The 23,131-nt window shown below is 35.6% G+C and overlaps 1 protein-coding gene across 2 annotated transcripts; it reads left to right on the forward strand.

Annotated features, from left to right (window-relative positions):
• The first annotated feature begins 288 nt into the window (after positions 1-288).
• LOC108489128 (uncharacterized) lies at positions 289-23,131 on the forward strand. 2 transcript variants are annotated; one of them, XM_017793425.2, is made up of 19 exons: positions 289-487; positions 770-1,592; positions 1,719-1,925; positions 2,092-2,153; positions 2,650-3,130; positions 4,145-4,345; positions 4,891-5,146; positions 9,075-9,315; positions 9,422-9,591; positions 9,680-10,264; positions 11,059-11,225; positions 12,289-12,505; positions 12,599-12,796; positions 13,376-13,735; positions 14,036-14,240; positions 14,933-15,147; positions 15,949-16,100; positions 16,740-16,995; positions 22,505-23,131. In XM_017793425.2, the coding sequence occupies exons 2-19, from the start codon at positions 796-798 to the stop codon at positions 22,760-22,762; spliced, it is 5,028 nt and encodes a 1,675-aa protein (XP_017648914.1). In that variant the 5' UTR covers positions 289-487; positions 770-795; the 3' UTR covers positions 22,763-23,131. The 2 variants fall into 2 exon arrangements, with proteins under 2 accessions (XP_017648914.1, XP_052875838.1); XM_053019878.1 differs by lacking the exons at positions 289-487; positions 770-1,592; positions 2,092-2,153 and having other exon boundaries at positions 1,802-1,925.

Raw genomic sequence — 23,131 nt, forward strand, 5'->3', positions numbered from 1 at the left:
GGAAATAAAAAATGAAAGTGAAATAAATAAAAAGAAAAAGAAAAATGTTAAAAATTAAAAAAAAAATTAAAATTATATGACCCGAATATAGAAGTTACTTAACAGTTGAATTCTTGTCACATGATATTTTTGTAACATCTTTAATGTTTCGTAATGATTCATTAACTAAAATGTTATAAATTAATAAAGTTAATAATTAAAATTTGAAAAATTAAATTTCAGTAATCAAAATATAATTAAAATATAACAAAATAAATTTGAGTAATATATCCAAAATTAAATGACGTTTCCACGCCTTTCATAGGACCCAATAAAACATAACAAAATCTATCTCCGAGTTACCGACCTTGGCAACTCGCAATTGGCGCGTGTTTTACAGTTTCACAGCAGTCCCGTCTTCCTTCAAAACCTTACGATTCAAATCCCAAGCTTTTTCCTTGTAACACCTTAATCAATGCAACCAAATTCCAACTTAATCTGTTTCCTGGTATTGCTTTTGTGTCTCTATCTCAGCTTTCATGTTCTTTTTCGTTATCTTGTATGTGCATTTCTTTCATCGATTTCTTCTTTCTTCCTTTTTTTTCTTTATATGTCTGCTCACTCAATTGAGTTCCTTTGCTTTCAGCTATTGTTTATTGCTTTTTGCGTCTCGTAATGATCTGGGCATGTTTCTTTGCATCAAAAGAACACAAGCTGCTTGTTGAATTGGCTATTTGAAAACACTCTTAAAGTTTCTTGCTTTGTTTCTAATTTTCTGTTGTTTATCTAGCTTCTATTTGTTCTGCTGTGAGAACAATGGGTAGGAAAAAGCAAGCCAATCCACGTCGATCAGGCGCCTTAATTATAGACAGCACTGGTAATGTCGAACCCAAACAAGATGCAAAAGGGAAGAGGGAACTAGTGGATATAGATAAACCATTCTTTGTAGAAGTTGATAGGGGTTCTTGGCTTTCTGATGAGCATCTTGACTTATCTGAAGTTGTTTTGATTGATTTGAATTTGAGAGAAGGGTATGCTGGTTATAGAATCAGTGAGGAGTTTTATGGGGACTCCAAGTACTCCTTAAGGTTTCGGGTTTGTAATGTCAGTGAGTTCATCAGTCGTATTAAGCTAGGACATTGGCCTGTATTATCTTCTAGTGATGTATCTTTGGAATTTATAGAAAAAAGCATGTCTGATGGTGTGGAAACCGAATCTTTGATATTATCCGGGAGTTTTGACGGTCCAGATGAAGGTGTTTCTGCTCTTGTGCACTTGGCAAGTTTGAAATTTCTCACTTTACGTCCCGTGCTGGAGGTAACAGTTTTGGAGAGCTTGTCGTCTTTTAGAGTGAGGGTGGAGATACTAAAGAGTGTTTTTGATGATTGTGAGTCACTCCTGGAGAAAACGAGGCAACTTTGGAAAAAGAGTATGGTTAATGTTATGGCTTGGCTACGTCCTGAAGTAATGGCTTCTGAGGCTAAATATGGAGTTTGTGAATCAGTGAACATGGAAGTTGATTTGTATCCAGTGACAGAAGATGAAACTTCGCGACCTGGGAAACGAGCAAGGTTTGATGTTGCTGAGTTTTATGAAGCCATAAAGCCATCAAAGTGAGTTGTCTAATCATTTTTTTATAGTTGCTGAGTTTTAGTGATGAATAACTGTCATACTCATGTTCCGACTTCCTAGTTGTGATTCCATTCTAGAAGCAAATCACTTGTATATGTCCTATGCAGAGAGAACTCAATGCTGAAGGATGACATTCCTGACTTGCTCCCAGTTTTGAGACCATATCAGCGGCGTGCAGCTTACTGGATGATACAACGAGAGAAGGGTGATTCAAGAAGTATGGAAGAATGGGAAAGGAGCATGCTGTCCTCTCCATTGTGTATACCTGTGCATTTTCTTGATACTTCTTCAAAAATGTTCTTTAATCCATTTGGGTACGTTTCTTTCTTCAGTTGGCATTTTACTTAATAAGATTGTCATCCATTGTTATTGTCATTGTGGTTTGTTGTTTTTTGCATCTCCCACTCCCACACCCTAGAAAAAAAGAAAGAACAATTTTCTTCTCTTCACTTGCTTACTACGAGGTGATTATGTCTTCAGTGGAAATGTTTCTCTGCATCTGGAGCCCATGTCTCCTTATGTCTACGGTGGTATTCTAGCAGGTACACAATGTGTCAGTTTTTCAGAAACTTTTGCAATCCTATGAACATGTTTGTGTTTAAAAGAGCTGAGTTTAATTTGGCAGTGAACCAGATGAAAAGTTTTGCATTCAGTGTGATTAATAGTTTAGAGACGTTGCAATTTTGCTACAGTAGTTACCAACTTATCTATTATATGCTTCATTTGTGCATATTTTACCCCTTCACGATCTCTGTTGAGTTTATTTGAGTTTGGCCTTTGAATGCCCAGATCTGTGAGATTGTGCTGTTCCAAATTATTATGGGAGTCTAATCTTGCTTGGTTACTAGCCTATGTGGACATTGATACTTTCTAATTCTTTTATGCTATTGTATTCATGCTCCTACAATTTTGAGGTTCCTTTTAATTGATGATTTCTGAGAAAAAATTGCTTAATTTTCAATTGTTTGAAGTTGATATTTACCCAGAAATCTGATGTCACTCTGCTTGCTTTGGCGGTGGTAATAATGAACATCACAGATGAAATGGGTTTGGGCAAGACTGTTGAACTGCTTGCTTGCATCTTTGCACACCAGAAGCCAGATTCTGAAGGTGCTGTATTTAAGGATACTGCGATAAAGGTTACAACTGATAGGAAAGTTAGTCTCAAAAGATTGAAAAGGGAGCGTGTTGAGTGCACATGTGGAGCTGTGAGTGAAAACCGCAAATATAAAGGATTATGGGTGCAATGTGACATGTGTGATGCTTGGCAACATTCAGAATGTGTTGGTTATTCACCTAGAGGAAAAGCTCGGAAAGTCAGTGAAAATGCTGATGAACAAGGACTACAAAAGCTGAAAAGAAGGAAAGAGACAGCCAACATTGTTGTCAGAGAGGGAGAGCATATCTGCAAACCATGTTTGGAGCTCCTACAAGCTACCAACTCGCCCATTGCTACAGGTGCAACTCTTATAGTCTGTCCAGCTCCTATATTATCCCAATGGCACACTGAGATCATTCGGTATAAACTTTTTCCTTGACTTCTTTTTATATGCTTGCAAATTCCAGTATCCTTAGTACAATAGTAATATTAAATTTTGCATCTTTGTTGGTTAGTGAAACTTCTTAGTTTGGTGAATCAAGGAATCTACATATCATCTTGTGAATATCACTTGATCCATCAGATTGTAAATGAAAGAAAAATATCAAAACAAATTAATGATCTGCTGGTTGAATCAAACCTGTTTTTCATGGCCAAATAGGACGTTGGAAGTTGAATCAAAATATATGATATCTTGCAATGGTAAGCTGGAATTTAATATCCACTAAGACTGTTGTGATCCTGATGCGGCTTTCTGTTTAAAAGGCCCTTATTAGAGACAGTAAGCACATCTCATCTGAACTCTGATCCCTCATCTTCAATCATGACACTTGAAGTGTAAGAGCTTGTGGTACTATTTGTTTTTTTGGGGGGGGTTAACTTTGTGTCAGTTTCTGGGCTGGTCTGCTCTGACGCTCCGTAAACTTAATGGTCTCCAACAGGCAGGTTGTGTGGTATGATTAAAGTACTGAACGATTACGGAAAAAATATTATGATGCATGCCTAGGCAATTAATGAAACATAGATAAGTCAAAGTAATCTGGTTGGATGGAAGTTGTAACTGCATCTATGGTTAATGCAACCAGAAACTGAGTCATTAGAGTTGAAATTGAAACCATTATATTGAAAATGAATCTACAATCTATCACAACCACTTTTATGCATGACATCCTAATTACATTTAATTACTTATTACAATTAGTTAACATTTTTAGTCAGTTGATTGCTAGTTAATTGTCAGTTGATTTTTAAGCTCAGGTAGTTAATTATTTCCAGTGAAAAAAATTGAAATACTTTAGATATACCTTATCTGTCAGGTTTACCTTAGTTAACTCTATCTTTGTTGAACTGCTTTACTTTATGGCTTTTACTTGTCATTCATTACTGAAAGGTACTTATATATTTATCCTTTTAACTTTTATTTGTCATTCTTAGTCACACACGTCCAGGTTCATTAAAAATTTGCATCTATGAAGGAGTAAGAACTCCTTCTCTTTCAAATGCTTCTAGAGTGGATATCAATGAACTTGTCAGTGCTGACATTGTATTAACAACATACGACGTACTCAAAGAGGACCTCTCTCACGACTCTGACAGGCATGAAGGTGATCGACGCTTCTTGAGATTTCAGAAGAGGTTCTTCCTAACTTCTTATTCATTTATTTATTCTTTAATTGGCAGTTACTAAAACTGGATGATTGGATTTTTATTTGAAGGCATTCTGAAGTTCTTATATGTTATAATTTCCGTAGTAGTAGGATACATTGCTTCTGAGATTCACTGGGTTCACTAACTTCTTGGATCTGGCTCCTTGGATGTAACCAGGCCTTCCTGAAATTTTATTTTGCCCTTTACAATCTTTTCTTCTTGAGTTCTCTTTGTAAATTCTTTACTTAAAGATTAATGTTTCCAAACTCTGTCCTAGTTGCAGAAGTATACTTTGAATTCTTTAACCGCTTTTTCCCCATCCACGCAACTTCATTTTGTCTGACTTACCTTTAAACTTTTTTCCCTCTCATCCTCTTGGCTTCTTGGAATATAAATTATTGTTATTATTAGATAAAACTAAATGATTTTTTTTAACTAACTAGAACAACTCCTATTAACATAATAAATCTAGCTTTTCTCCTGCTTTCCTTTTTTGATGTCTCAAGATGATGACATGGCTGTCTTTCTGGTAGGTACCCTGTCATTCCAACTCTTCTCACTAGAATATTCTGGTGGAGGGTTTGTCTGGATGAAGCTCAAATGGTGGAGAGCAATACTGCAGCTGCAACAGAAATGGCCATGAGATTATATGCTAAGCATCGCTGGTGTATTACAGGCACTCCTGTACAACGCAAACTTGATGACTTATATGGACTCCTAAGATTCCTGAAACTAAGTCCTTTCAATGTTTCAAGGTGGTGGGTGGAAGTTATACGAGATCCATATGAGGTATGAGGTTTCTTAACATTGTTTGCATTCCAAAAATTACATATGTTCATGGTGGCTTCCAATACACACTTGAATATAATCTTTTGATTATAAATAATTTTTCATAACTCATATAATATAATAGTTTGTCAAAAACTTTAAAACTGCACATGTGTGCCCTTTAAGTATGAATGTAACACCCCTTGCCTGACCCGATTGCTGGGTTTGAGCTACATAATTTCTACCAATTCAACACTTCATTCTCTAACATGATCATTACATCCTTATATCATAACATATAGTTTGAATCGGGATTTATACGAGCTTACGAAAGCTCTTTTGATAACCCGAGACCATTTGAGGATTGAAATGCAAAGTTTCAACATAATTCAGGTTGGAGTCATGACTTCAAGGGTGCGATGTCGCGACCTCCAAAACAATAGGTAGGTTGGCATCACAACTTAAGAATTAAAATGTAAACTTTCCAAACTTCACCGAGTTGGCATCACGACATTAGAGGTACAATGTCGCGACATTAAAGGCTAGTGCCGCGGTCCATGGGGGGGTGTTGTGACCTTGAGAACAATCTACTATAAGTTCATCTCTTTTTTCAACTAGTGTGCAACATCCATAAGGTGGTGTCGCAACTTGGTTGGTAGACTACTGCAACTTGCATCCCGTTTTGATTTCAACCTAACATTCAACATAGTCTGACAATTCTTGTGACCTATATTGGCAATCCTTACAGATAAAGGCTCATCTCAATTCATCAAATCATCATATCATGCCCCTTATGCAATTTAAGCATATGAAATCATTGAAACCAAATATTTAAATGGCACACAACTCATGAAATAAACTAGGCTTAACTAGGCCACATACCAAATTTAACTTTCAACATAAGCATAGTCACACATACAACCTTGACATTCACAACTATGGATGACCATTTACATAACCAAAAACCTTATATACATGCCACAAATTTAGATATCAAAATAAATATGTTTCTATCGTCTTGATGATAGTGTGTTATCTGCACTGGTCCGGCTTGGTGCATTTCGCAAGTTGAGAATCTACTAGTAGGAGAAACAACGATAATACGCATTTAAATGCTTAATAAGTTCAAATGAAAATTACTAAACTTACCTTGCTCATAGGTGAGCATGCTAACTACCAAGGTTTTGGCATACATTTGGCTAAAGCTTGACATCACAACAAAATGCATAACAACATAAGTATCCAAATGTGTTAGGTATTATAACATGTCCAAAACATCTTCAAATCATACCAATTCATACAAGATCATCAACATTTCATATACTACTATCAATTCACAAGTTCATGCCATTTCAATTTAGATCATACATCATAATAGCCTACCAAAGTTCGGTACATATCCTTTTCCGATTTCAAGATTTAATTTTAATGTTTCATCCAATGGAACCCTAGCAAAACAAACTCGGATATGCGGGTGAGCTACACCACACCAAGGTACCGAAGTGCAAAGCTCGTTGGCATCAAATGTTTAAACATTTTCAATTACATCCCTCTATCACACCAAGGTCTTCGTTTAGACAAAACATACTGAATAATCCACAACAGATGCTGGATTCCGAAATAACTGTCATAATCTCCATATCATCAACAATCCGTGCACAAACACACACCTTATTGGCATGCCAATTGTATCCTAACATTTTACTAAGTTCATGTGGGAATTAGTCATTCATATTTGCATATCCATACCCTTTAATAATTCATATTTGCATATTCATACCCTGTAAACATTCATATTTACATATTCATATCTTGTACAGTCACATATCAATCACTTATCACATTTCATTTCAATTCAATCCCATTTACTATCCTTATATGCCAATTTCCACCAAAACCTTAACTTACCTATGAACTTACCTTAACATAAATATAATCAAATAAACACAATAATAAATGTAGCAGAAGGAAAGGTAGTAAGCTCTATATGAACTTACCTTTTTAAAATAAAAAATGGGTAGATTCTTCAGGGATTATTTCACAATTTTTGCTTTTCCTCTACTAGTTGCACTTTGGTCTAATTCTTGGTATATACAAATATTTTTATATACCAAATCAATACCATATACATTATCACACAATGTCATGAGATGTATGATCCTAAATAATCTCTTTTTCGATTTCACACATATTTTGCATTTTATTCAATTTAGTTCTTGAACTCGGTTTAAGCATATGTTTCAATTCCTAGCTTTAGGTCAAAATCTGATTTCATATTTTTCATTAAGGACCTTCTATCACTAACATAATTTCATGACAAGTTTTACATTTATTCAATTTGGTTTCTAATATTACTAAGTTAACAAAAAAGCATAATTGATTTCACAATTTAGTCCATTTTATAATCTATACTCAATATCTATCAATTCCAAGCCTAATTCATCAATTTATCAAGAATGACAACTTGATAAAATTTGAACAATTAATCAAATTGATACTCGGACTAGCTAAATCAAGCTCCCATAATCATAAATCTGTAAAAATTATATGAAAAAGGGTTTGATTACCTTGAATTTTAGCTTGGCCGAATGATAATTGAGTTTGAAGCTTTCTCTTAGCTTCTAACTATGGTGGACGGCTAAGGATGGAGAAGAAGATGATAATCTTCTCTTTCTTTCCACCAATTTTGTTATTTATAATTTACTTAAGACTTAATTAACTTAACTAATCATGTTTAATTAACTTAAACTAATTATTAATCACACTTAATTGAGATGCCATCATCATCCACTATCTTTTAATTAGAAATGGTTTAATAACCAGTTTGGCCCTTCGGTTAATTTTTATCTAGGTCCTCAAGTATTTTCTTAATTAAAATTCTATAGCGATTGAACTTTTATAATTTAGTCACTAAGTTTTAATTAATTATTTTATCGACAAAATTTCTTATCATTCTTTAGCATTTTTTCATAGAAACTTTGTAAATATTCCTATTTTATATTTACGGACTCGGTTTACAAAAATAAGGTTCTGAAACCATATTTTCCGGCACCACTAAAAGTCGGATCATTACAATGAAAAAGATTGAATTTCAATCTTGCAATAAACTGGGTCATCTGAGTTTTCTCGAAAAGCACAGGAATGTAAAATCATGAATAAACTGTAATGATGTAGGTTGTGGCACGTGAAGGCATATTCTGCCCCTAGTCCAAGATTAAAGCTGATTGAATATGAAATAATACTCTGAAGATATTGTAGCTTGAATGTTGTACTAGTTTTCCTATAAAAGAGATAATCTTATATAACAAGTAAGAGAAGAAACTACCTCTATAAATCCATGTCTTCTCTGAGTATACCCGCTCAAAGTACTATATAAGGACATATAGTCTGGCAAGTTAGATAGCAATAGCTGGTTTAAATTTTCATTGTAGGTGATCCTTTTTGGATGATGTAGATTGCAATAGCTGTCTTAAACTTCCTGTGTGATGTTCCCTTTTTGGATGATACTGCTGAATTGTGGTATGCCAGAGAATTCACTTGAAACCTTGTCAGACAAAGGACATTGCAAGGCTTGAAAATCTTTCTTTCTTTATATTGGGGATAAGGCCCCAATTTACCGTTCAAGGTGATGGATCAAATTTACCACTCCTCTTTGGATGGGTGCAATTTTATCAGTGTACTTTTTAATTTGGCAAATTTGGCTGTAATATGTCTTTGCATGCTCAGATTCTAGCCATTTGCTGCATGCTGGGTCTTTATGTGATGATATACTATGGTAAACAAATGTAAAATATGACCTTAATGTTTCAATCAATCACAATGCGGTGTGAACACTTTTGGTTAGCATCTTTCATTGAATGTTTCTCTGGATCTTCATCAAATACCGAAGTGGTTCTAAATAGTCTTCCAGTTTCCACTTTTTTATTTTTTTTATTTGCTCCTTTTGCAGAAAAAAGATGGAGGGGCTATGGAATTCACACATAAATTTTTTAGACAAATCATGTGGCGTTCTTCAAAACTACATGTTGCAGATGAGTTGCATCTTCCCCCGCAAGAGGAATCTGTTTCTTGGCTCACTTTCTCACCAATTGAAGAACATTTTTATCAAAGGCAACATGAAACATGTGTGAGTTATGCTAGTGAAGTTCTTGAAAGTTTGAAAGAAGATTTCATGAAAAGAGAAATCCCAGGTTGTTGGTGGTTTTACATTACCTTTGTTTGAGTGAGTTTAGAAGTAATTCACCAGCTTAAAGTCAGAAAACGAGTTCAGATCTTACATCTTCATATATTTTCTAGGTGGTTTTTCATCTGGTGCAACGTTCGATCCGTTTATCACTCATACAGAAGCAGCAAAGCTGCTGAATGCACTCTTGAAGCTTCGCCAAGCCTGTTGTCACCCTCAAGTAGGAAGTTTTGGGCTGCGTTCTCTGCAGCAGGCTCCAATGACTATGGAGGAAATATTAAATGTGAGTTAAAATTGAAACATTTGATGAAACGTGCTGCAAGAGCTCTTATTATCAGTAATTTACTTTAAGAGGAATATTGTTTTTGTAGGTTCTTATTAGCAAGACCAAGACAGAAGGAGAGGAAGCGCTCAGGATGTTAGTTAGTGCTTTAAATGGGCTTGCAGGAATAGCTATAATAGAAGAGAAACTTTCTCAAGCAGTATCATTATATAAGGAAGCACTGGATATAACTAAAGAGCATTCTGAAGACTTTCGCCTGGACCCTCTGTTGAGTATTCACATTCATCACAATCTTGCTCAGATACTACCTGTGGTTACAACCTTCCCAGTGCAACTTCCGGTAGAGACACATCAATTCTCTGGAAACTCTGAGAAAGCTTCCCATGTCCACAACATTGAAATATCTGATCAAAGTTCTGTGAAGTGGCAGAAACTTGAGGACCTTGACGATTCTAAAATTAATGCTGGGAACCTACAAGATATAGCATCTGAACAATCAGAAAAAAGCACAAATAATGACCGAGATTGTAATGGTCAGTGCCATATGTCATCTGGAGCTTTAAACGAACAATCTTTGAGAATAGAATGCCAAAATTTAAAACAGAAGTACTTATCAGCGTTTACTACAAGGTTGTCTGCAGCTCAGCAAGAGTTCAGAAAATCATACATGCAGGTATAATACATGTTGTCCATAGCACGTTGGAATATGATACATGACAAATATCACAAAATGTGTATCAGATGCACAGCCTTACTAGTTATAATGTAGGCATTGTAATTCAATGCTACACGTCAAATTTACCTTACATGCTGTGCTATATTCTACATGTGTTTTCTTTGTTGTTTGGTGTTGGGAATATGAAAAAGTTTTAAGAGCATACAAAATATCTTTCTATTTACAACTGTCTCATATGAAATCATCTGCATGCTAATTTAGTAGCATATCTATAGCAATTCAGCTAATAGGCAAACCATTATGTAGTTTCCTGTCACCCACAATCTTGAAGAGTCAACACTACTTCTGCAACTCTCTTTCCATAAACAGGACTAGTATTATTCATTTTTTTCTGCATCATCCTGCAAACACATTGTTTCCCTTTGTTTTCTGGAAAAGGAAAAATTTCTCTCATGCTGGTGTGTTGCCATCTGTGTTTAGAACCAACTCTTAAGAAATGGTGTTTTCTCTTTAATCATATTACAAGATTTTAGTCAAGCTCAAATTATAGATTCCAGGCAGCACAAAAGTTTGTTTCCAGAAGAGTAAGCCTTACCTTTCTTTTTCAAAATTTGATTTCACATCCTTTACAATCTCAAATAAAGCTACCTCCTGAATCAAGTTAAAATGTGGAATATTCTATTGAATATTTCAAGCCAAAGGTGGTAATTGTCAGTTATAATGACAGCCTTCTTGTTTGTAGTATCCATATGTTTTCTTTACAATTTGTTTGTCTATCTATTGCTTTGCAGGTTTCTAATGCATTGAGTGACCTTAATAATGAATATAGAGGTTGGTGGTTGGAAGCCCTTGATCATGCTGAGAAAGACAAGGATCTCTCTAATGAGTTAATCAGAAAGATTGAAGAGGCTATCTCAGGATCTCTTAAGAGTTGGCGCACATCACGAATGTCTTCCTGGTCAGAGATGATTTAGTTTTTAGACTTTCCTCTCCTGCGTAGTGCTGACAATCCTTATCCATCATTACTTATGCTTTCTACTTTTTTTTTTTTTTCTATTTCTGATGAATAAATAATTTTTCAACTTATCCAAATAATAGCAGGCTAGCCTGCTGTAAAGAATACAACAATCTGCAGTAAAAGCAGTTCCAAGATTACAACACCAAAACAAAATTTTAAAGCAATAAAAATCTTAAGTATGTATGTTCTCTTTTAAACCCCTGATATGACGCCATAATTGATTGATTCTGTCCCTGCAATATTCTTTGTACAAATTCAGTTGTTATTTGAATCTGCCTTCATAATTTTCACTTTAAGAATGCACTGATTTATATTTTTGCTAGCAACACATTTCTTACATTTTTGTTTGAGAATTGCTGTCACCTTTTTTTATGTTGTGTCAGTGGCAAAGTATGCGGTTCTCAGTGTTTAAGGGGGAATAAACCAGATACATCAAATGCAATTCTAGTTAAACCAAATGTGGATATTTTCATAGTTTTATAAATCCGGATGAGAAATTTCTGACTGATTATTTTTGTATCTTGAAAGCTATAAACAATAAAGTTGAGCTTGAAGAGAGTTGCATCCATAACTTACAGTAGGTTTGCATAATCTTCCTTTTGAATAGAATCAGATTTTACTTGCAAACTGGGCTGGAGGAATAAACCAGATACATCGAATGTAATTATAGTAAAACCGAATGCAGATATTGCTTTAGAAATCCTGATGAGAAATTTCTGACCAATTATTATTTTTTATTTTGAAAGCTATAAAAGATAAAGTTGAGCTTAAGGAGACTTGCATCCATAACTTACGGTTGATTTGTATAATCTTCTTTTTGAATGGAAACAGATTTGCTACTGCAAGTTGAGGTTTTTATTCATGAGCAGGCTATTTAAACCATTGTTTCCTTTTTGCATGGAAATTAGTATATTATTCCTCATTGAATATATTGTAGTTGTTATATTTTTAATATTGCTATCTTCCAGATAGTGGCCAACTTTTTTTATTGGTTTTCTTACAGGTTTCAGAGTATTACTGCTCTAAAGTATCACATTCAGACCGGTTTAGATCTATTGGAATCCTTTAGGGGAAAATTGCTTGATAGACTTTTAGAAATTGACGAAACAATGGAAAAGCCAAAAGAGGAGGATATTGAGCGTGTGAGATACTGCCGTAATTGCCAGGTTATTGGTGATGGCCCAATTTGTGTTCATTGCGAACTAGAGGATTTATTCCAGGTTTGCCTTCAAACTTGTCTGTTCTTGTTGAGGTTTGACCACACAACTATAAACTGTTTTACATTCTTTACATTTTTTAACATTGTCAACCAGGATTATGAGGCAAGGCTTTTTCGGGTTAACAAAAATGATGGAGAGATGGTTACATCTGCTGAAGAGGCAATAGTTTTGCAGAAGAAGAAGTCTGCGCTTAATCGCTTTTATTGGAATTTATCACAGCCAACCAAAAATTCAACTTCATCTGATGTTGATAATAAAGAATTGAAGAGAGGTGTTCAAGAAACAATAGTGGTTGGTTACTTTATCTCATATGAATTTTGTTTTTGAAATGTTCCAGGGTTTTACTGGTTCTGGTTTACAGGTTGATTAACTTGAGTCTACATGTAGTTCATACTGCTATATATTATGGTGTTGGGCCCTAGCTCTGGTGGATCTTTATACCTTAATGCTTACTTTGGGCTTAAGATTGTGACAACTGTCTCATTATGATTTAATATGACTTCTTTTTTCCCCTATTTTCATGGTCTCCTTTTGAATTTCTTTCTTATTTGTCTCAACTTGGCCTACTTGTTGGTATTCAATCTTGATATGTTGTTAATCTCATGGCCTAAACTTATTTTTCTAGGATTTATGAAAATACTCTTTTTTTCTCCTGGAGTTAGATAATCTGAATAGCACCTGGCTGTATACTTGTCAATCCTCGGGCATCCATCTCTAAAATCATTATTGTACTCTGATCTAGGTGTATCTATAAGTTTTAATATTGTTTTCTAACATCTTCACATCTGGATGAAACTCGTTTATATGCTGTTGTGAATTCCAAAGTTACTTCCATCATATAATTTGTACTCTGTGGCTCATAATTGATAGGTTTCAAAATCTCCGTCTCAATTGGAAGTAGCTCTTGGAGTTATAAAGAGCTATTGCAAGGCTCATTTAAGAAAAGAGGGTATGTTGGCAGCTACAAAGCAGCTACAATTTCTGGAGAGCATGAGGAAGGAGTATCGACATGCAAGGCTCTTAGCAATTGCTCAAGCACAAGTTTTGAATGCACATGACGAAATCAAGATGGCAACGACTCGATTGCACATAAGAGAGTTTGAAAATGACAAATCTATTGATGCTTTAAGTCCGAATGAATTGGCTTCAGCTAGTGTGCAAAACACTAGTGACAAGTTCATGTCCTTGGCTTCATTATCAAGCATCAAAGGGAAACTTCGTTATCTAAAGGTACTGCAAGCTGGAAATTCTTTACGATCAAGTTTAATTTTCCTCACTCTAATTTTCCTCACTCCCCCTATACACCAGAGTGAGCTTTTTTGCAATATTATGGTTGACATGTTTTAGCTCTGGCCGGATGATCTATTGCTTCATTAGTTTCTTTTTGTTATGGTTCTTCATTTGCTTTTGGCCTGAAGGAAATTGCATTCCTCATATTTGTTTTCAGCCAAATTTTTCCTTAGCCTGCCTTAATATATAAATAATAGAACTCCTTTTGCTGCTATAATAATTCATATGAATTGTTTTCAGGGATTAGTACTATCAAAAAATACGATGCAAATGGAGAGTTCTAATAATTCCACTTTAACTCAAGATACGACTACCTTGTCAACCTCTATAGAGCAGAAAAGTACATGTCTATTTAAAGCTGAGGAGGAAGCTTGCCCTATTTGTCAAGAAAAGCTAAGCACTCAGAAGATGGTATTTCAATGTGGACATGTTACTTGCTGTAAATGTAAGTTCTACATCAGCCAATTCCCCCTCCTGATTTCTTAACTGCTATAAATACCATCACTAGCATTTAACTGAAACAGTTTGGTCAAAGAAATTCTGTGGTGTTCAGTCACTGCGAGTAACTTCCCCTTTCAGCATATGTGAACTGTTGGACTAGAAACCTATCTCTCAGCATATGTGGCGGCTTGCAATTTTAGGGGACTGAATAACTTAGTGTAACCCTCCCAAAAACATCACACCCTTAAAGTTAATATCATGTTTCTTTTATGATATAGTATCTATGTTTGTAGATGATATCGAAAACAGAGAAAAGATAATATACGAAAATGGAATGGAGAAAAAATTCCTTGTATTTCATCTCTTGAGTTAGTGTGTTTATATACAAGTCTATATAGTCTAAATAAGGAAAGAAGAATAAATTAGAACTCTAAAATCAATTCTAAGAATCCGTAACAGTAGACTTGGCACACTTGTCAATATCCATTCCTTCCTGTGAAATCAATTAACGTGACAAACGGCGACCCATAATTGTCAACACTCATTCCTTCTTTGCTTTATTTTGCTGTTTGTCACCATTTACAGTGACCTGTCATGTTTCCATTATTTTACCTGTTGATTTATCATATGGATTATTTTGTTTGCTGTGAACTTTTCATTTGACTCATCCATACTTCATGCCTCACTTTTTTGTAGGCTTATTTTCTATGACTGAACAAGGATTACGCCATGGGAATAAATCTCAAAATAAATGGGTAATGTGCCCAACATGTAGGCAGCACACAGATGTTGGAAATATTGCTTTAGCTGATGATAGGCAAACTTCACCAAACTCTGCTATGCTTCACGCATTTCAAGGTGGTGATAGTTGTGAAGAATTTTGTACTGTTCAAGGTTCCTATGGAACAAAGGTGCTCTTTTGCATGTTCTTGTCCTTTTTTTAATTCTAAATTTCAGTTCTTTTTTCATGGTTGAATAAATTGTGAGGAATAATTATATTTGATTTGCCCTGCTAGTTTTTTTTTTTTTTTTTTTAATCTACACCTTGCTCAAGCAAGTGCTTTTTAGTGCATAGCACTTCAATTGATGCAAATGTCTCCATAGCTGACTCAATATAATTCCATAAAACACATTTTATGCTGTATGTAAGCTATTTATCTATTTATCTTTTTTTATCTGTTAAGCATTCACATGCAAGTGTGTGGTTTCCAATTCTTTTAATATGTTACATTTTCAGTTATCTGACCATCTTGGTTGTTGTATCGTCTGTAATATCATAATTGTGTACATTCAATGCCATCCTTCTCACTTGTTTTTCTTCATTTCAATTTTATCTGTGCAACTTGTATGGGATAACTTTCGTGGGACACATCAGACAGCACTTCCAGAATCCTCATGCATTAGTCATACCGGTCAATTAACCTTGGCCAGTGGATAGTCTGCTTGTCCTTTTTGGCTGCCATCTTGTTTCTATGTCTTTATGTGTGTCTTTGTTAGACAGCTGTTTGAATGAATCCTGCTTATGCAGAACTTGGACTTTTAGTTCTCTTATATGATTCGTCTAGGAAGTCATTACCTAATTGTTCCACTTTTACCATCCAATCACCTCTTTAAATTGATAATACTGAAAATTATCAGGGTAAAAGAGAAATCTACAAGCTATTTACATCTAGATGACTATTATGCTAAACATCTTGTTGACGATTGTGCAGATCGAAGCTGTTACAAGAAGGATCTTGGGGATTAAGTCTGCTGACCCAAAAGCTAAAGTTCTGGTTTTCTCAAGCTGGAATGATGTTCTTGATGTGTTAGAACATGCATTCACTGCTAATGACATTACCTACATCCGAATGAAAGGAGGAAGGTAAAGAATCTGTTTATCAGCTCCATATATTTTGTTTATTGTATACCTGGAGAGTTCTGCAATTGCCACGAAAGAAGTGGCACCCTGGTATAAGAGTTTATTATTGCTATGCATTTCATACATAACTCTTTAAGTTTCATAAAACATAAGATAAACAAGACTGATGGATCTGGACACCTCATACTAGAGATAAAAGAATAGGGGAGGAGATCAAGCAACCTGAGCAGAAGTTTTAGTATCTTCTATCTAATTCATATTTATGTAACACCTGGCTTGTTTTGATGGAAGTAAAAAGCTTGGCTGATTGGACATGCCTATTTATATCCGTTAATTTCTACTTCCTCTGTGCTTCAATTTTCTTTTTACTCAGCCATAATAGAATTTTTTAAAACCCTAAAGGGTAGAACTAACCAAAAGATCAGTAGAAACACTGCAAACAAACATGCCTAACAAACCATAGAACACCTCTTTGCAACATGCACACCAGAAAAATGATAAAACACCTGTCCAAAGGGCATACTCCTAAACAAGAAAGAATATGCTTTAATTTCTTGATTAGTTGTGTATGTTAATACCTTTGTCATTATCTGAAATTATATATTATCAGATTGATTGAGTTATTAAGATTTGCAATCACAGGAAATCACATGTTGCCATCAGTGAATTTAGGGGCCAACAAGTTGGTGGAAGAGGACACAAGATGCAGAAGTCAGAACCCAAATTTATTCAGGTGTTATTGCTCTTGGTCCAACATGGAGCGAATGGTCTAAATCTGTTAGAGGCACAGCATGTTATTCTTGTCGAACCACTACTAAATCCTGCAGTAGAAGCACAAGCAATCAGCAGGGTACATCGAATCGGGCAGGATAAGAGGACACTTTTTCATCGTTTTATAGTATGTGCATTTTCCTATCTACTTGATATTATATGATTGGAATCTGTGCATGTTGCTATGTTTGTGGGTATTTTGTGGTTTTTAAGTATATGATCATGACTCCATGATGCAACTACCTTTGAAGGTCACATATAGAAACACTCAACTTCCCATTTAGATTTCTGGCTGCATCTCTCCACCCAACAATTGACTTGTGAAATTTATATGGTAATATGTAGAAATCAGAGTATTTTTTACTAAATAGAACATAAATCAGAGTTTTTATATACAACCTATGACACTACTTTAGGAAACTCTAAGTTAGGAAAGATACTAAATAGGAGATATGATCCCTTAAAATAAGGGATTTTAATAAAAAAATATCCACAAAATATTCCTAAAATATTTACGAATATTCCTACACTCCCCTCAAGTGGAGAATATACATTGTATAATCCCGGCTTGAATAGGAATTTATTGAACATGTGTTTTGGCAAAGCCTTGGTAAGAATGTCGCAATCTGTCATACGAAGGAATGTAAGAAAGAGTGGCTGTCTTTTTGTTGACTTGATCAGCAATAAAATGCCTATCAATTTCAACATGCTTTGTTCGGTCATGTTGAACTAGGTTCTTGGCAATCTGAATGGCGATTGATTATCACACAAAACTTCAAAGTGATCCTCTGATTTGTGCCAAGTTCTTTTAGTAATTTAAGTAGCCAAATTCCTTCAGATATCCCCAAAGCTAGTGCTCTAAATTCAGCTTCAAGACTACTTCTTGAAACAACAGATTGTTTCTTACTTCTCCAAGTTGTAAGGTTACCCCAAACAAAAGTGCAGTACCCACTAGTGGATCTTCTTTCGGTGAGATCTCCAGCCCAACTAGAGTCTGTAAAAATCTTAACAGATTCATCTTGTGTCTTCTTAAACATTAAGTTGTGTCTGGAGTTTTCTTCAAGTACTTGAGAATTCTATTTGTCACGCCATATGCTCTTCAAGAGGATTAGTCATGTGTTGACTTATCACATTTACTGGGAAAAGCTATATTTGGCCTTGTCAAGGATAAGTAGATTAGTTTCCCAACTAACCTTTGAAATTTCTCTCTGTCTACTAAGGACTCATCTTCTTTATTGAATCTCAAGTTTGCCTCCATTGGTGTATCAAAACTTACGACCAAGAAAACCAGTTCTTTGAGTAAATCAAGTACATACTTTCTCGGTTGATCACAAGTCCTTCTTTTGATCTTGCCACCTCCATTCCTAGGAAATACCTTAGCTTTCCCAAGTCCTTGGTTTCGAATTCCCTGTTTAACAACTTCTTCAAATTGCTAATCTTTTCCTCATCATCTCCAGTAAGAATGATGTCATCCACATACACAATTAGGATAGCTTTCTTATTTGTAGAAGTTACCTTGATGAAAAGCGTATGATCGGCAAGGGACTGCTTGTAGCCATTTTGAAGAATGACTTTAGTGAACCTCTCGAACCAAGCTCTAGGTGATTGTTTTAACCAGTATAGAGACTTGTTGAGCTTGCAAACCTTGTTGTTACCTTCAATAGACTTTGAGCCAGGTGGCAATTGCATATAGACTTCTTCCTCAAGCTTGCCATTAAGAAATGCGTTTTTTACATCAAGTTGGTGTAATTTCCAATCGCAATTTACAGCCAAACTTAGAGTACTCGAATAGTGTTAAGCTTTGCCACAGTGCAAAAGTTTCGTGAAGTCTATCCCATATGTTTGCGTGAAACCTCGGCCACTAGTCTAGCTTTGTATCGTTGGATACGCCATTGGAGTTATACTTTACAGCAAAGATCCATTTACTGACCGATGACCTTTTTTCCTTGAGGAAGGTCGTAATGGTCCAAGTAGCATTTTCTCTAGTGCACAAATTTCCTCTTCAATGACCCTTCTCCATTTGAGCTTCAGCTATGCTTGTGGGAACCGTTCTTTATCCAAAGTTCTGTAAATGCTTGAAAAGACGGCATCAATGAATTATAACCAGTAAATTTTCCAATAGGATGCTTGGTGCACTGTCTAACCCCTTTTCTAATAGCAATAGGAAAGTCATCTAGAGTAGTGGACTTACTGATTTCTTCTTCCATTTCGGCAATGGACCCAAATCCAATTCTCGGCAAGAATCGATTGCAAAAGCAGTCTCGGGGATATGTCTTCTTTTTCTTGTGTAGACATGAAGTTGTTTGGGTGGTGGTGTTTTTGAAGACCATCAATTGGAGTAGGTGTATTTTCGGAAGAGTGTTTAAAGTGGGTATAGGTGAATAAGTCATAGGTACTACAGGAGAATCAATGGGAGCATTCACGGTGATGATCTGCAGGTAATGGCGAACAAGATGGCAATTCTGAAGGTTGAGAATGAAGATTAGGAGGAGATACCTGTTGTGGCTGAAAATCACTCCATGTTTCCCCCTGAATTTCAGCCTGAGTGAAATAGGAATCCTGCTCATAAAATGTTATATCCATAGTGGTGAAAAATCGTTTAGAAGGAGGATGATAGCATTTATAACCCTTCTTAAGTGAAGAATACCCATCCAATACACATTTTAAAGACTTAGGATCTAACTTGGACTTATTAGGAGCAATATTTTGGATAAAAACAGTGCAGCCAAAAATTTTAAGTGGCAGAATGGAGGAGATAGGCTTAAAATGAGGAAAGTGCTGCAAAAATATAGATTGAGACGTTTGAAATTTTAAAACCTTACTAGGCATCCGGTTGATTAAATATGTGGCGATTAATAAGGCTTCCCCACAAATATTTAGGAACATTAGTGGTAAATAGAAGAGAACGAGTAACTTCAAGAAGGTGCCTATTTTTTCTTTCGGCAATGCATTTTTTTGTGGGGTTCCAACACAAGAACTAATCTGAACTATGCCCTTTTCCTTAAAAAATCACCTAAAGACCTAGCAAAAATTCACGCCATTATCGATTTAAAGAGCTGGATTTTAGACCCAAATTGAGTGAGAACCATGTTATAAAATTGCACAAAAACACTAGCAGTTTCAGATTTATCTTTCAGCAAATAAGTCCAAGTTATCCTACTGTGATCATCAATAAAAGTGATAAACCATTTACAATTATCAGCATTCTTCACCCGAGAAGGGCCCCAAATATCACTATGGATCAAAGCAAAAGGGTAAGAAGGCTTGTATGTAGAAGGAAAATAAGATGATTTAGTATGTTTGGCAAGAGAGCAAACTTTGCAAGAAAAAGAATTAGGCCTTTTATTAATGAATAGAGCAGGAAACAATTTTGCAAGGTATTGGAAACTAGGATGGCCTAAACGAAAGTGCCATAACATAACAGTATCAACTTTTCCTAAAGCGGTAAATGACTTGGAGATCTCGATTTTAGGAGAAGTAGGGAGGATGTAGAGACCATTATGCAAGCTGGCCTTACCAATCATCTTCTTGAGTTCAAGGCTCGCAAAGTACAATCACGATCATTAAAAATTACAGAGCGATTGCAAGTCTGTGGACAATTTACTAACAGAGATGAGATTGCACACGATTTGGTACAAAGAGAACATTTTAAGTGCAATCTGTTCATTGAGAATAACGATTGCCATGTCCTCTATTTTGCACAAGGTACCATCACCGTTTTGTGACTTTACCAAAGGTATGGAAAAATTGTGAAACAATGCCTTGTTACCGATCATATGATCTGTAGCACCGAATCGAGGATCCAATTAGAAGTCAACGGGAGGAGAAAAATGCGAGAGAAGAAAGGTTACCTTCGGATCTTTTATGACCAGATTACCTCACAAGACCCTTGAAACTTTTCAAATAGTTTTGAAGTTCAGCAATCTGTTCTTTAGTGAAACTAGTGAGAGGTGGCAACAAGGCTTGATTTATTATCTCGAGTGCTTGGACTTCCGATCCCGAGGCTTACCATGAAGCTTCCAACACTTCTCCTTAGAGTGGCGGGCTTTTGCAATGATCACACCAAGGTCTCCCCGTTTGGAAGAGGGAGATGATTGATGGGTCGAGAAGGCGAGATCTTCGAAGTGGAATATGGTTCATCGACAACATCACACACCTTCGGCTTTCTTCCTTCTTGACCATAGAGAAAGCCTCTCGAAAGGAGGGAAGAGAAGAAATAGCCAGGACCCTGCCGCGAACCTCGTCCAGGTCCTTATTTAAGCCTTGGAGAAATTGAAAAAGTCTTCGTTGAGTAACAATTTGCTGATAAAGAGCAGCATCTCTTGGATCTACCTAATCATAATGTGCATACAAATCTAATTGTTGCCAAAGAGCAGTAAGGGTATTGTAGTAGAGAGTAACAGGCATGGTTCCTTGTTTAAGGGTGGCTACTTGATCTTCAACATGAAATAATTCAGCAATGTTATCCGTGCTAGAGTAGGTTTCGCGGACTGCACTCCAAATTTCAGCGGCTGTGGTGTAAAGAAGAAAGTTTCGCTTATACTGGGGTCATGGAATTAAGGATCCAAGTCATAACGACCATTGTCACGCATCCACTTAGCAAAACCAGCATCATCACAGCAGGCTTCTTGATTTCACCAAGAACGTAGTCCAATCTTTCTCTGCCCAAGAGAAAAATCTTAACCGATTGGGACCATTCAAGAAAATTGTTGCCATTCAATCGATAGCAGGTGATAGTCAAACCAGACGAATCTAATGGAGCATCGGAACCAGAAAAATTTTCTGGATTTGAAGTAATCTCTGAAGTAGGAGAAGGAGTTTCGGACATGGTCTAGGTTGAAAAAGAAATCGTAACCTAAGATGATACCATGTAGAAATCAGAGTATGTTTTACTAAATAGAACATAAATCAGAGATTTTATATACAACTTATGACACTACTTTAGGAAACTCTAAGTTAGGAAAGATACTAAATAGGAGATATGATACCTTAAAATAAGGGATTTTAATAAAAAAAATATCTACAAAATATTCCTAAAATATTTACAAAATATTCCTACATAATATCATGCGGCATCACGTGAATTTCCTTCTCATAGTTACCAGATTAGTACCAAATAGATTTATTCAGAAGAAATATGAGGTGTACATGAAAGGTTGTTTATTTAGTGTTCAAGCTGGCATACCGCATACTTCAAATTTATATCTCGCGATCCTATCATTTTTACCGTTAATGTCTCGTATGTTGTTGCCATTTGTTGCACAGTGTCAACTTTTAGAAACTACAATGTAAGAACAAGGGTTTTATTCTTTTTTGAATTCCTCTACTTCTTAGTTATTATAAATGTTGAGTGTGACTATAATCTAGAGTATGAATCTGAGGATGCTTTTGTTCAGGAAGCCCATCGGACATTATTTTAAGTTTATCTGCATTCATTCTCCAATATTTAAGGAGACTGTGTCAACAATCTCTGAGTTTTGTCATTTACATCAAACATTGGCATTCAATGAACTAAAGTTCCAAGTTCTACGTATCTGAACTGAATTTTCAACCATAGCACACATTTGCTTCGTTTCATCTTCGTTTTGGTTTCTGATATTAACTTCAGGGAATATGTTTTTCTGGCCTGATATTAGGTTAAAAACACCGTCGAAGAGAGCATATATAAACTCAACAGAAGCAGGAACTCAAGTGGCTTTGTTGGGAACACCAAGAATCAAGACCAGCCTGTTTTGACACTTAAAGATGTTGAATCCCTCTTCGCCACAGCACCATCCAGAGCACAGAAAACCGATGAAGATAAGACCGAAAGTGAAAATCTGAGATACCTGCCTCCTTCCATGGCTGCTGCTATAGCTGCTGAGAGGAGACTCAAGGAAAATCTAACTGCATGACATTCATGCTGGTTGACGATACGAATAAAAAAATCCATAGTGCAATTTGTAGTTAGAACCAGTTTCAGCGGGTAGGTGAACTGGTAGGAAAAAATTCATTTGTAGCCTGTCTAACCAAAGGTTTAGTTTTTTCAGATTGTTATGTCATGCTTGAACGTATTAACATTTGTTTTTAGGGTTCCAATGGTAGAGAATGAACTTAAAGTCTTAAACTCAGCGTAATTATGTATATAAACTTAAAAATAATAAGCTTTGCAAATGCATGCATTTCACCATGTATAGAGCTAACGTGTTGATTCAGTGCGCTGAACTTGATCGTGTATATGTAATCTTTACTTTCTGTTTGTATTATTAGTTAATTTCCGGTAA

Source organism: Gossypium arboreum, chromosome 10 (genome assembly GCF_025698485.1).
Source record: "Gossypium arboreum isolate Shixiya-1 chromosome 10, ASM2569848v2, whole genome shotgun sequence".
NCBI lineage: Eukaryota > Viridiplantae > Streptophyta > Magnoliopsida > Malvales > Malvaceae > Gossypium > Gossypium arboreum.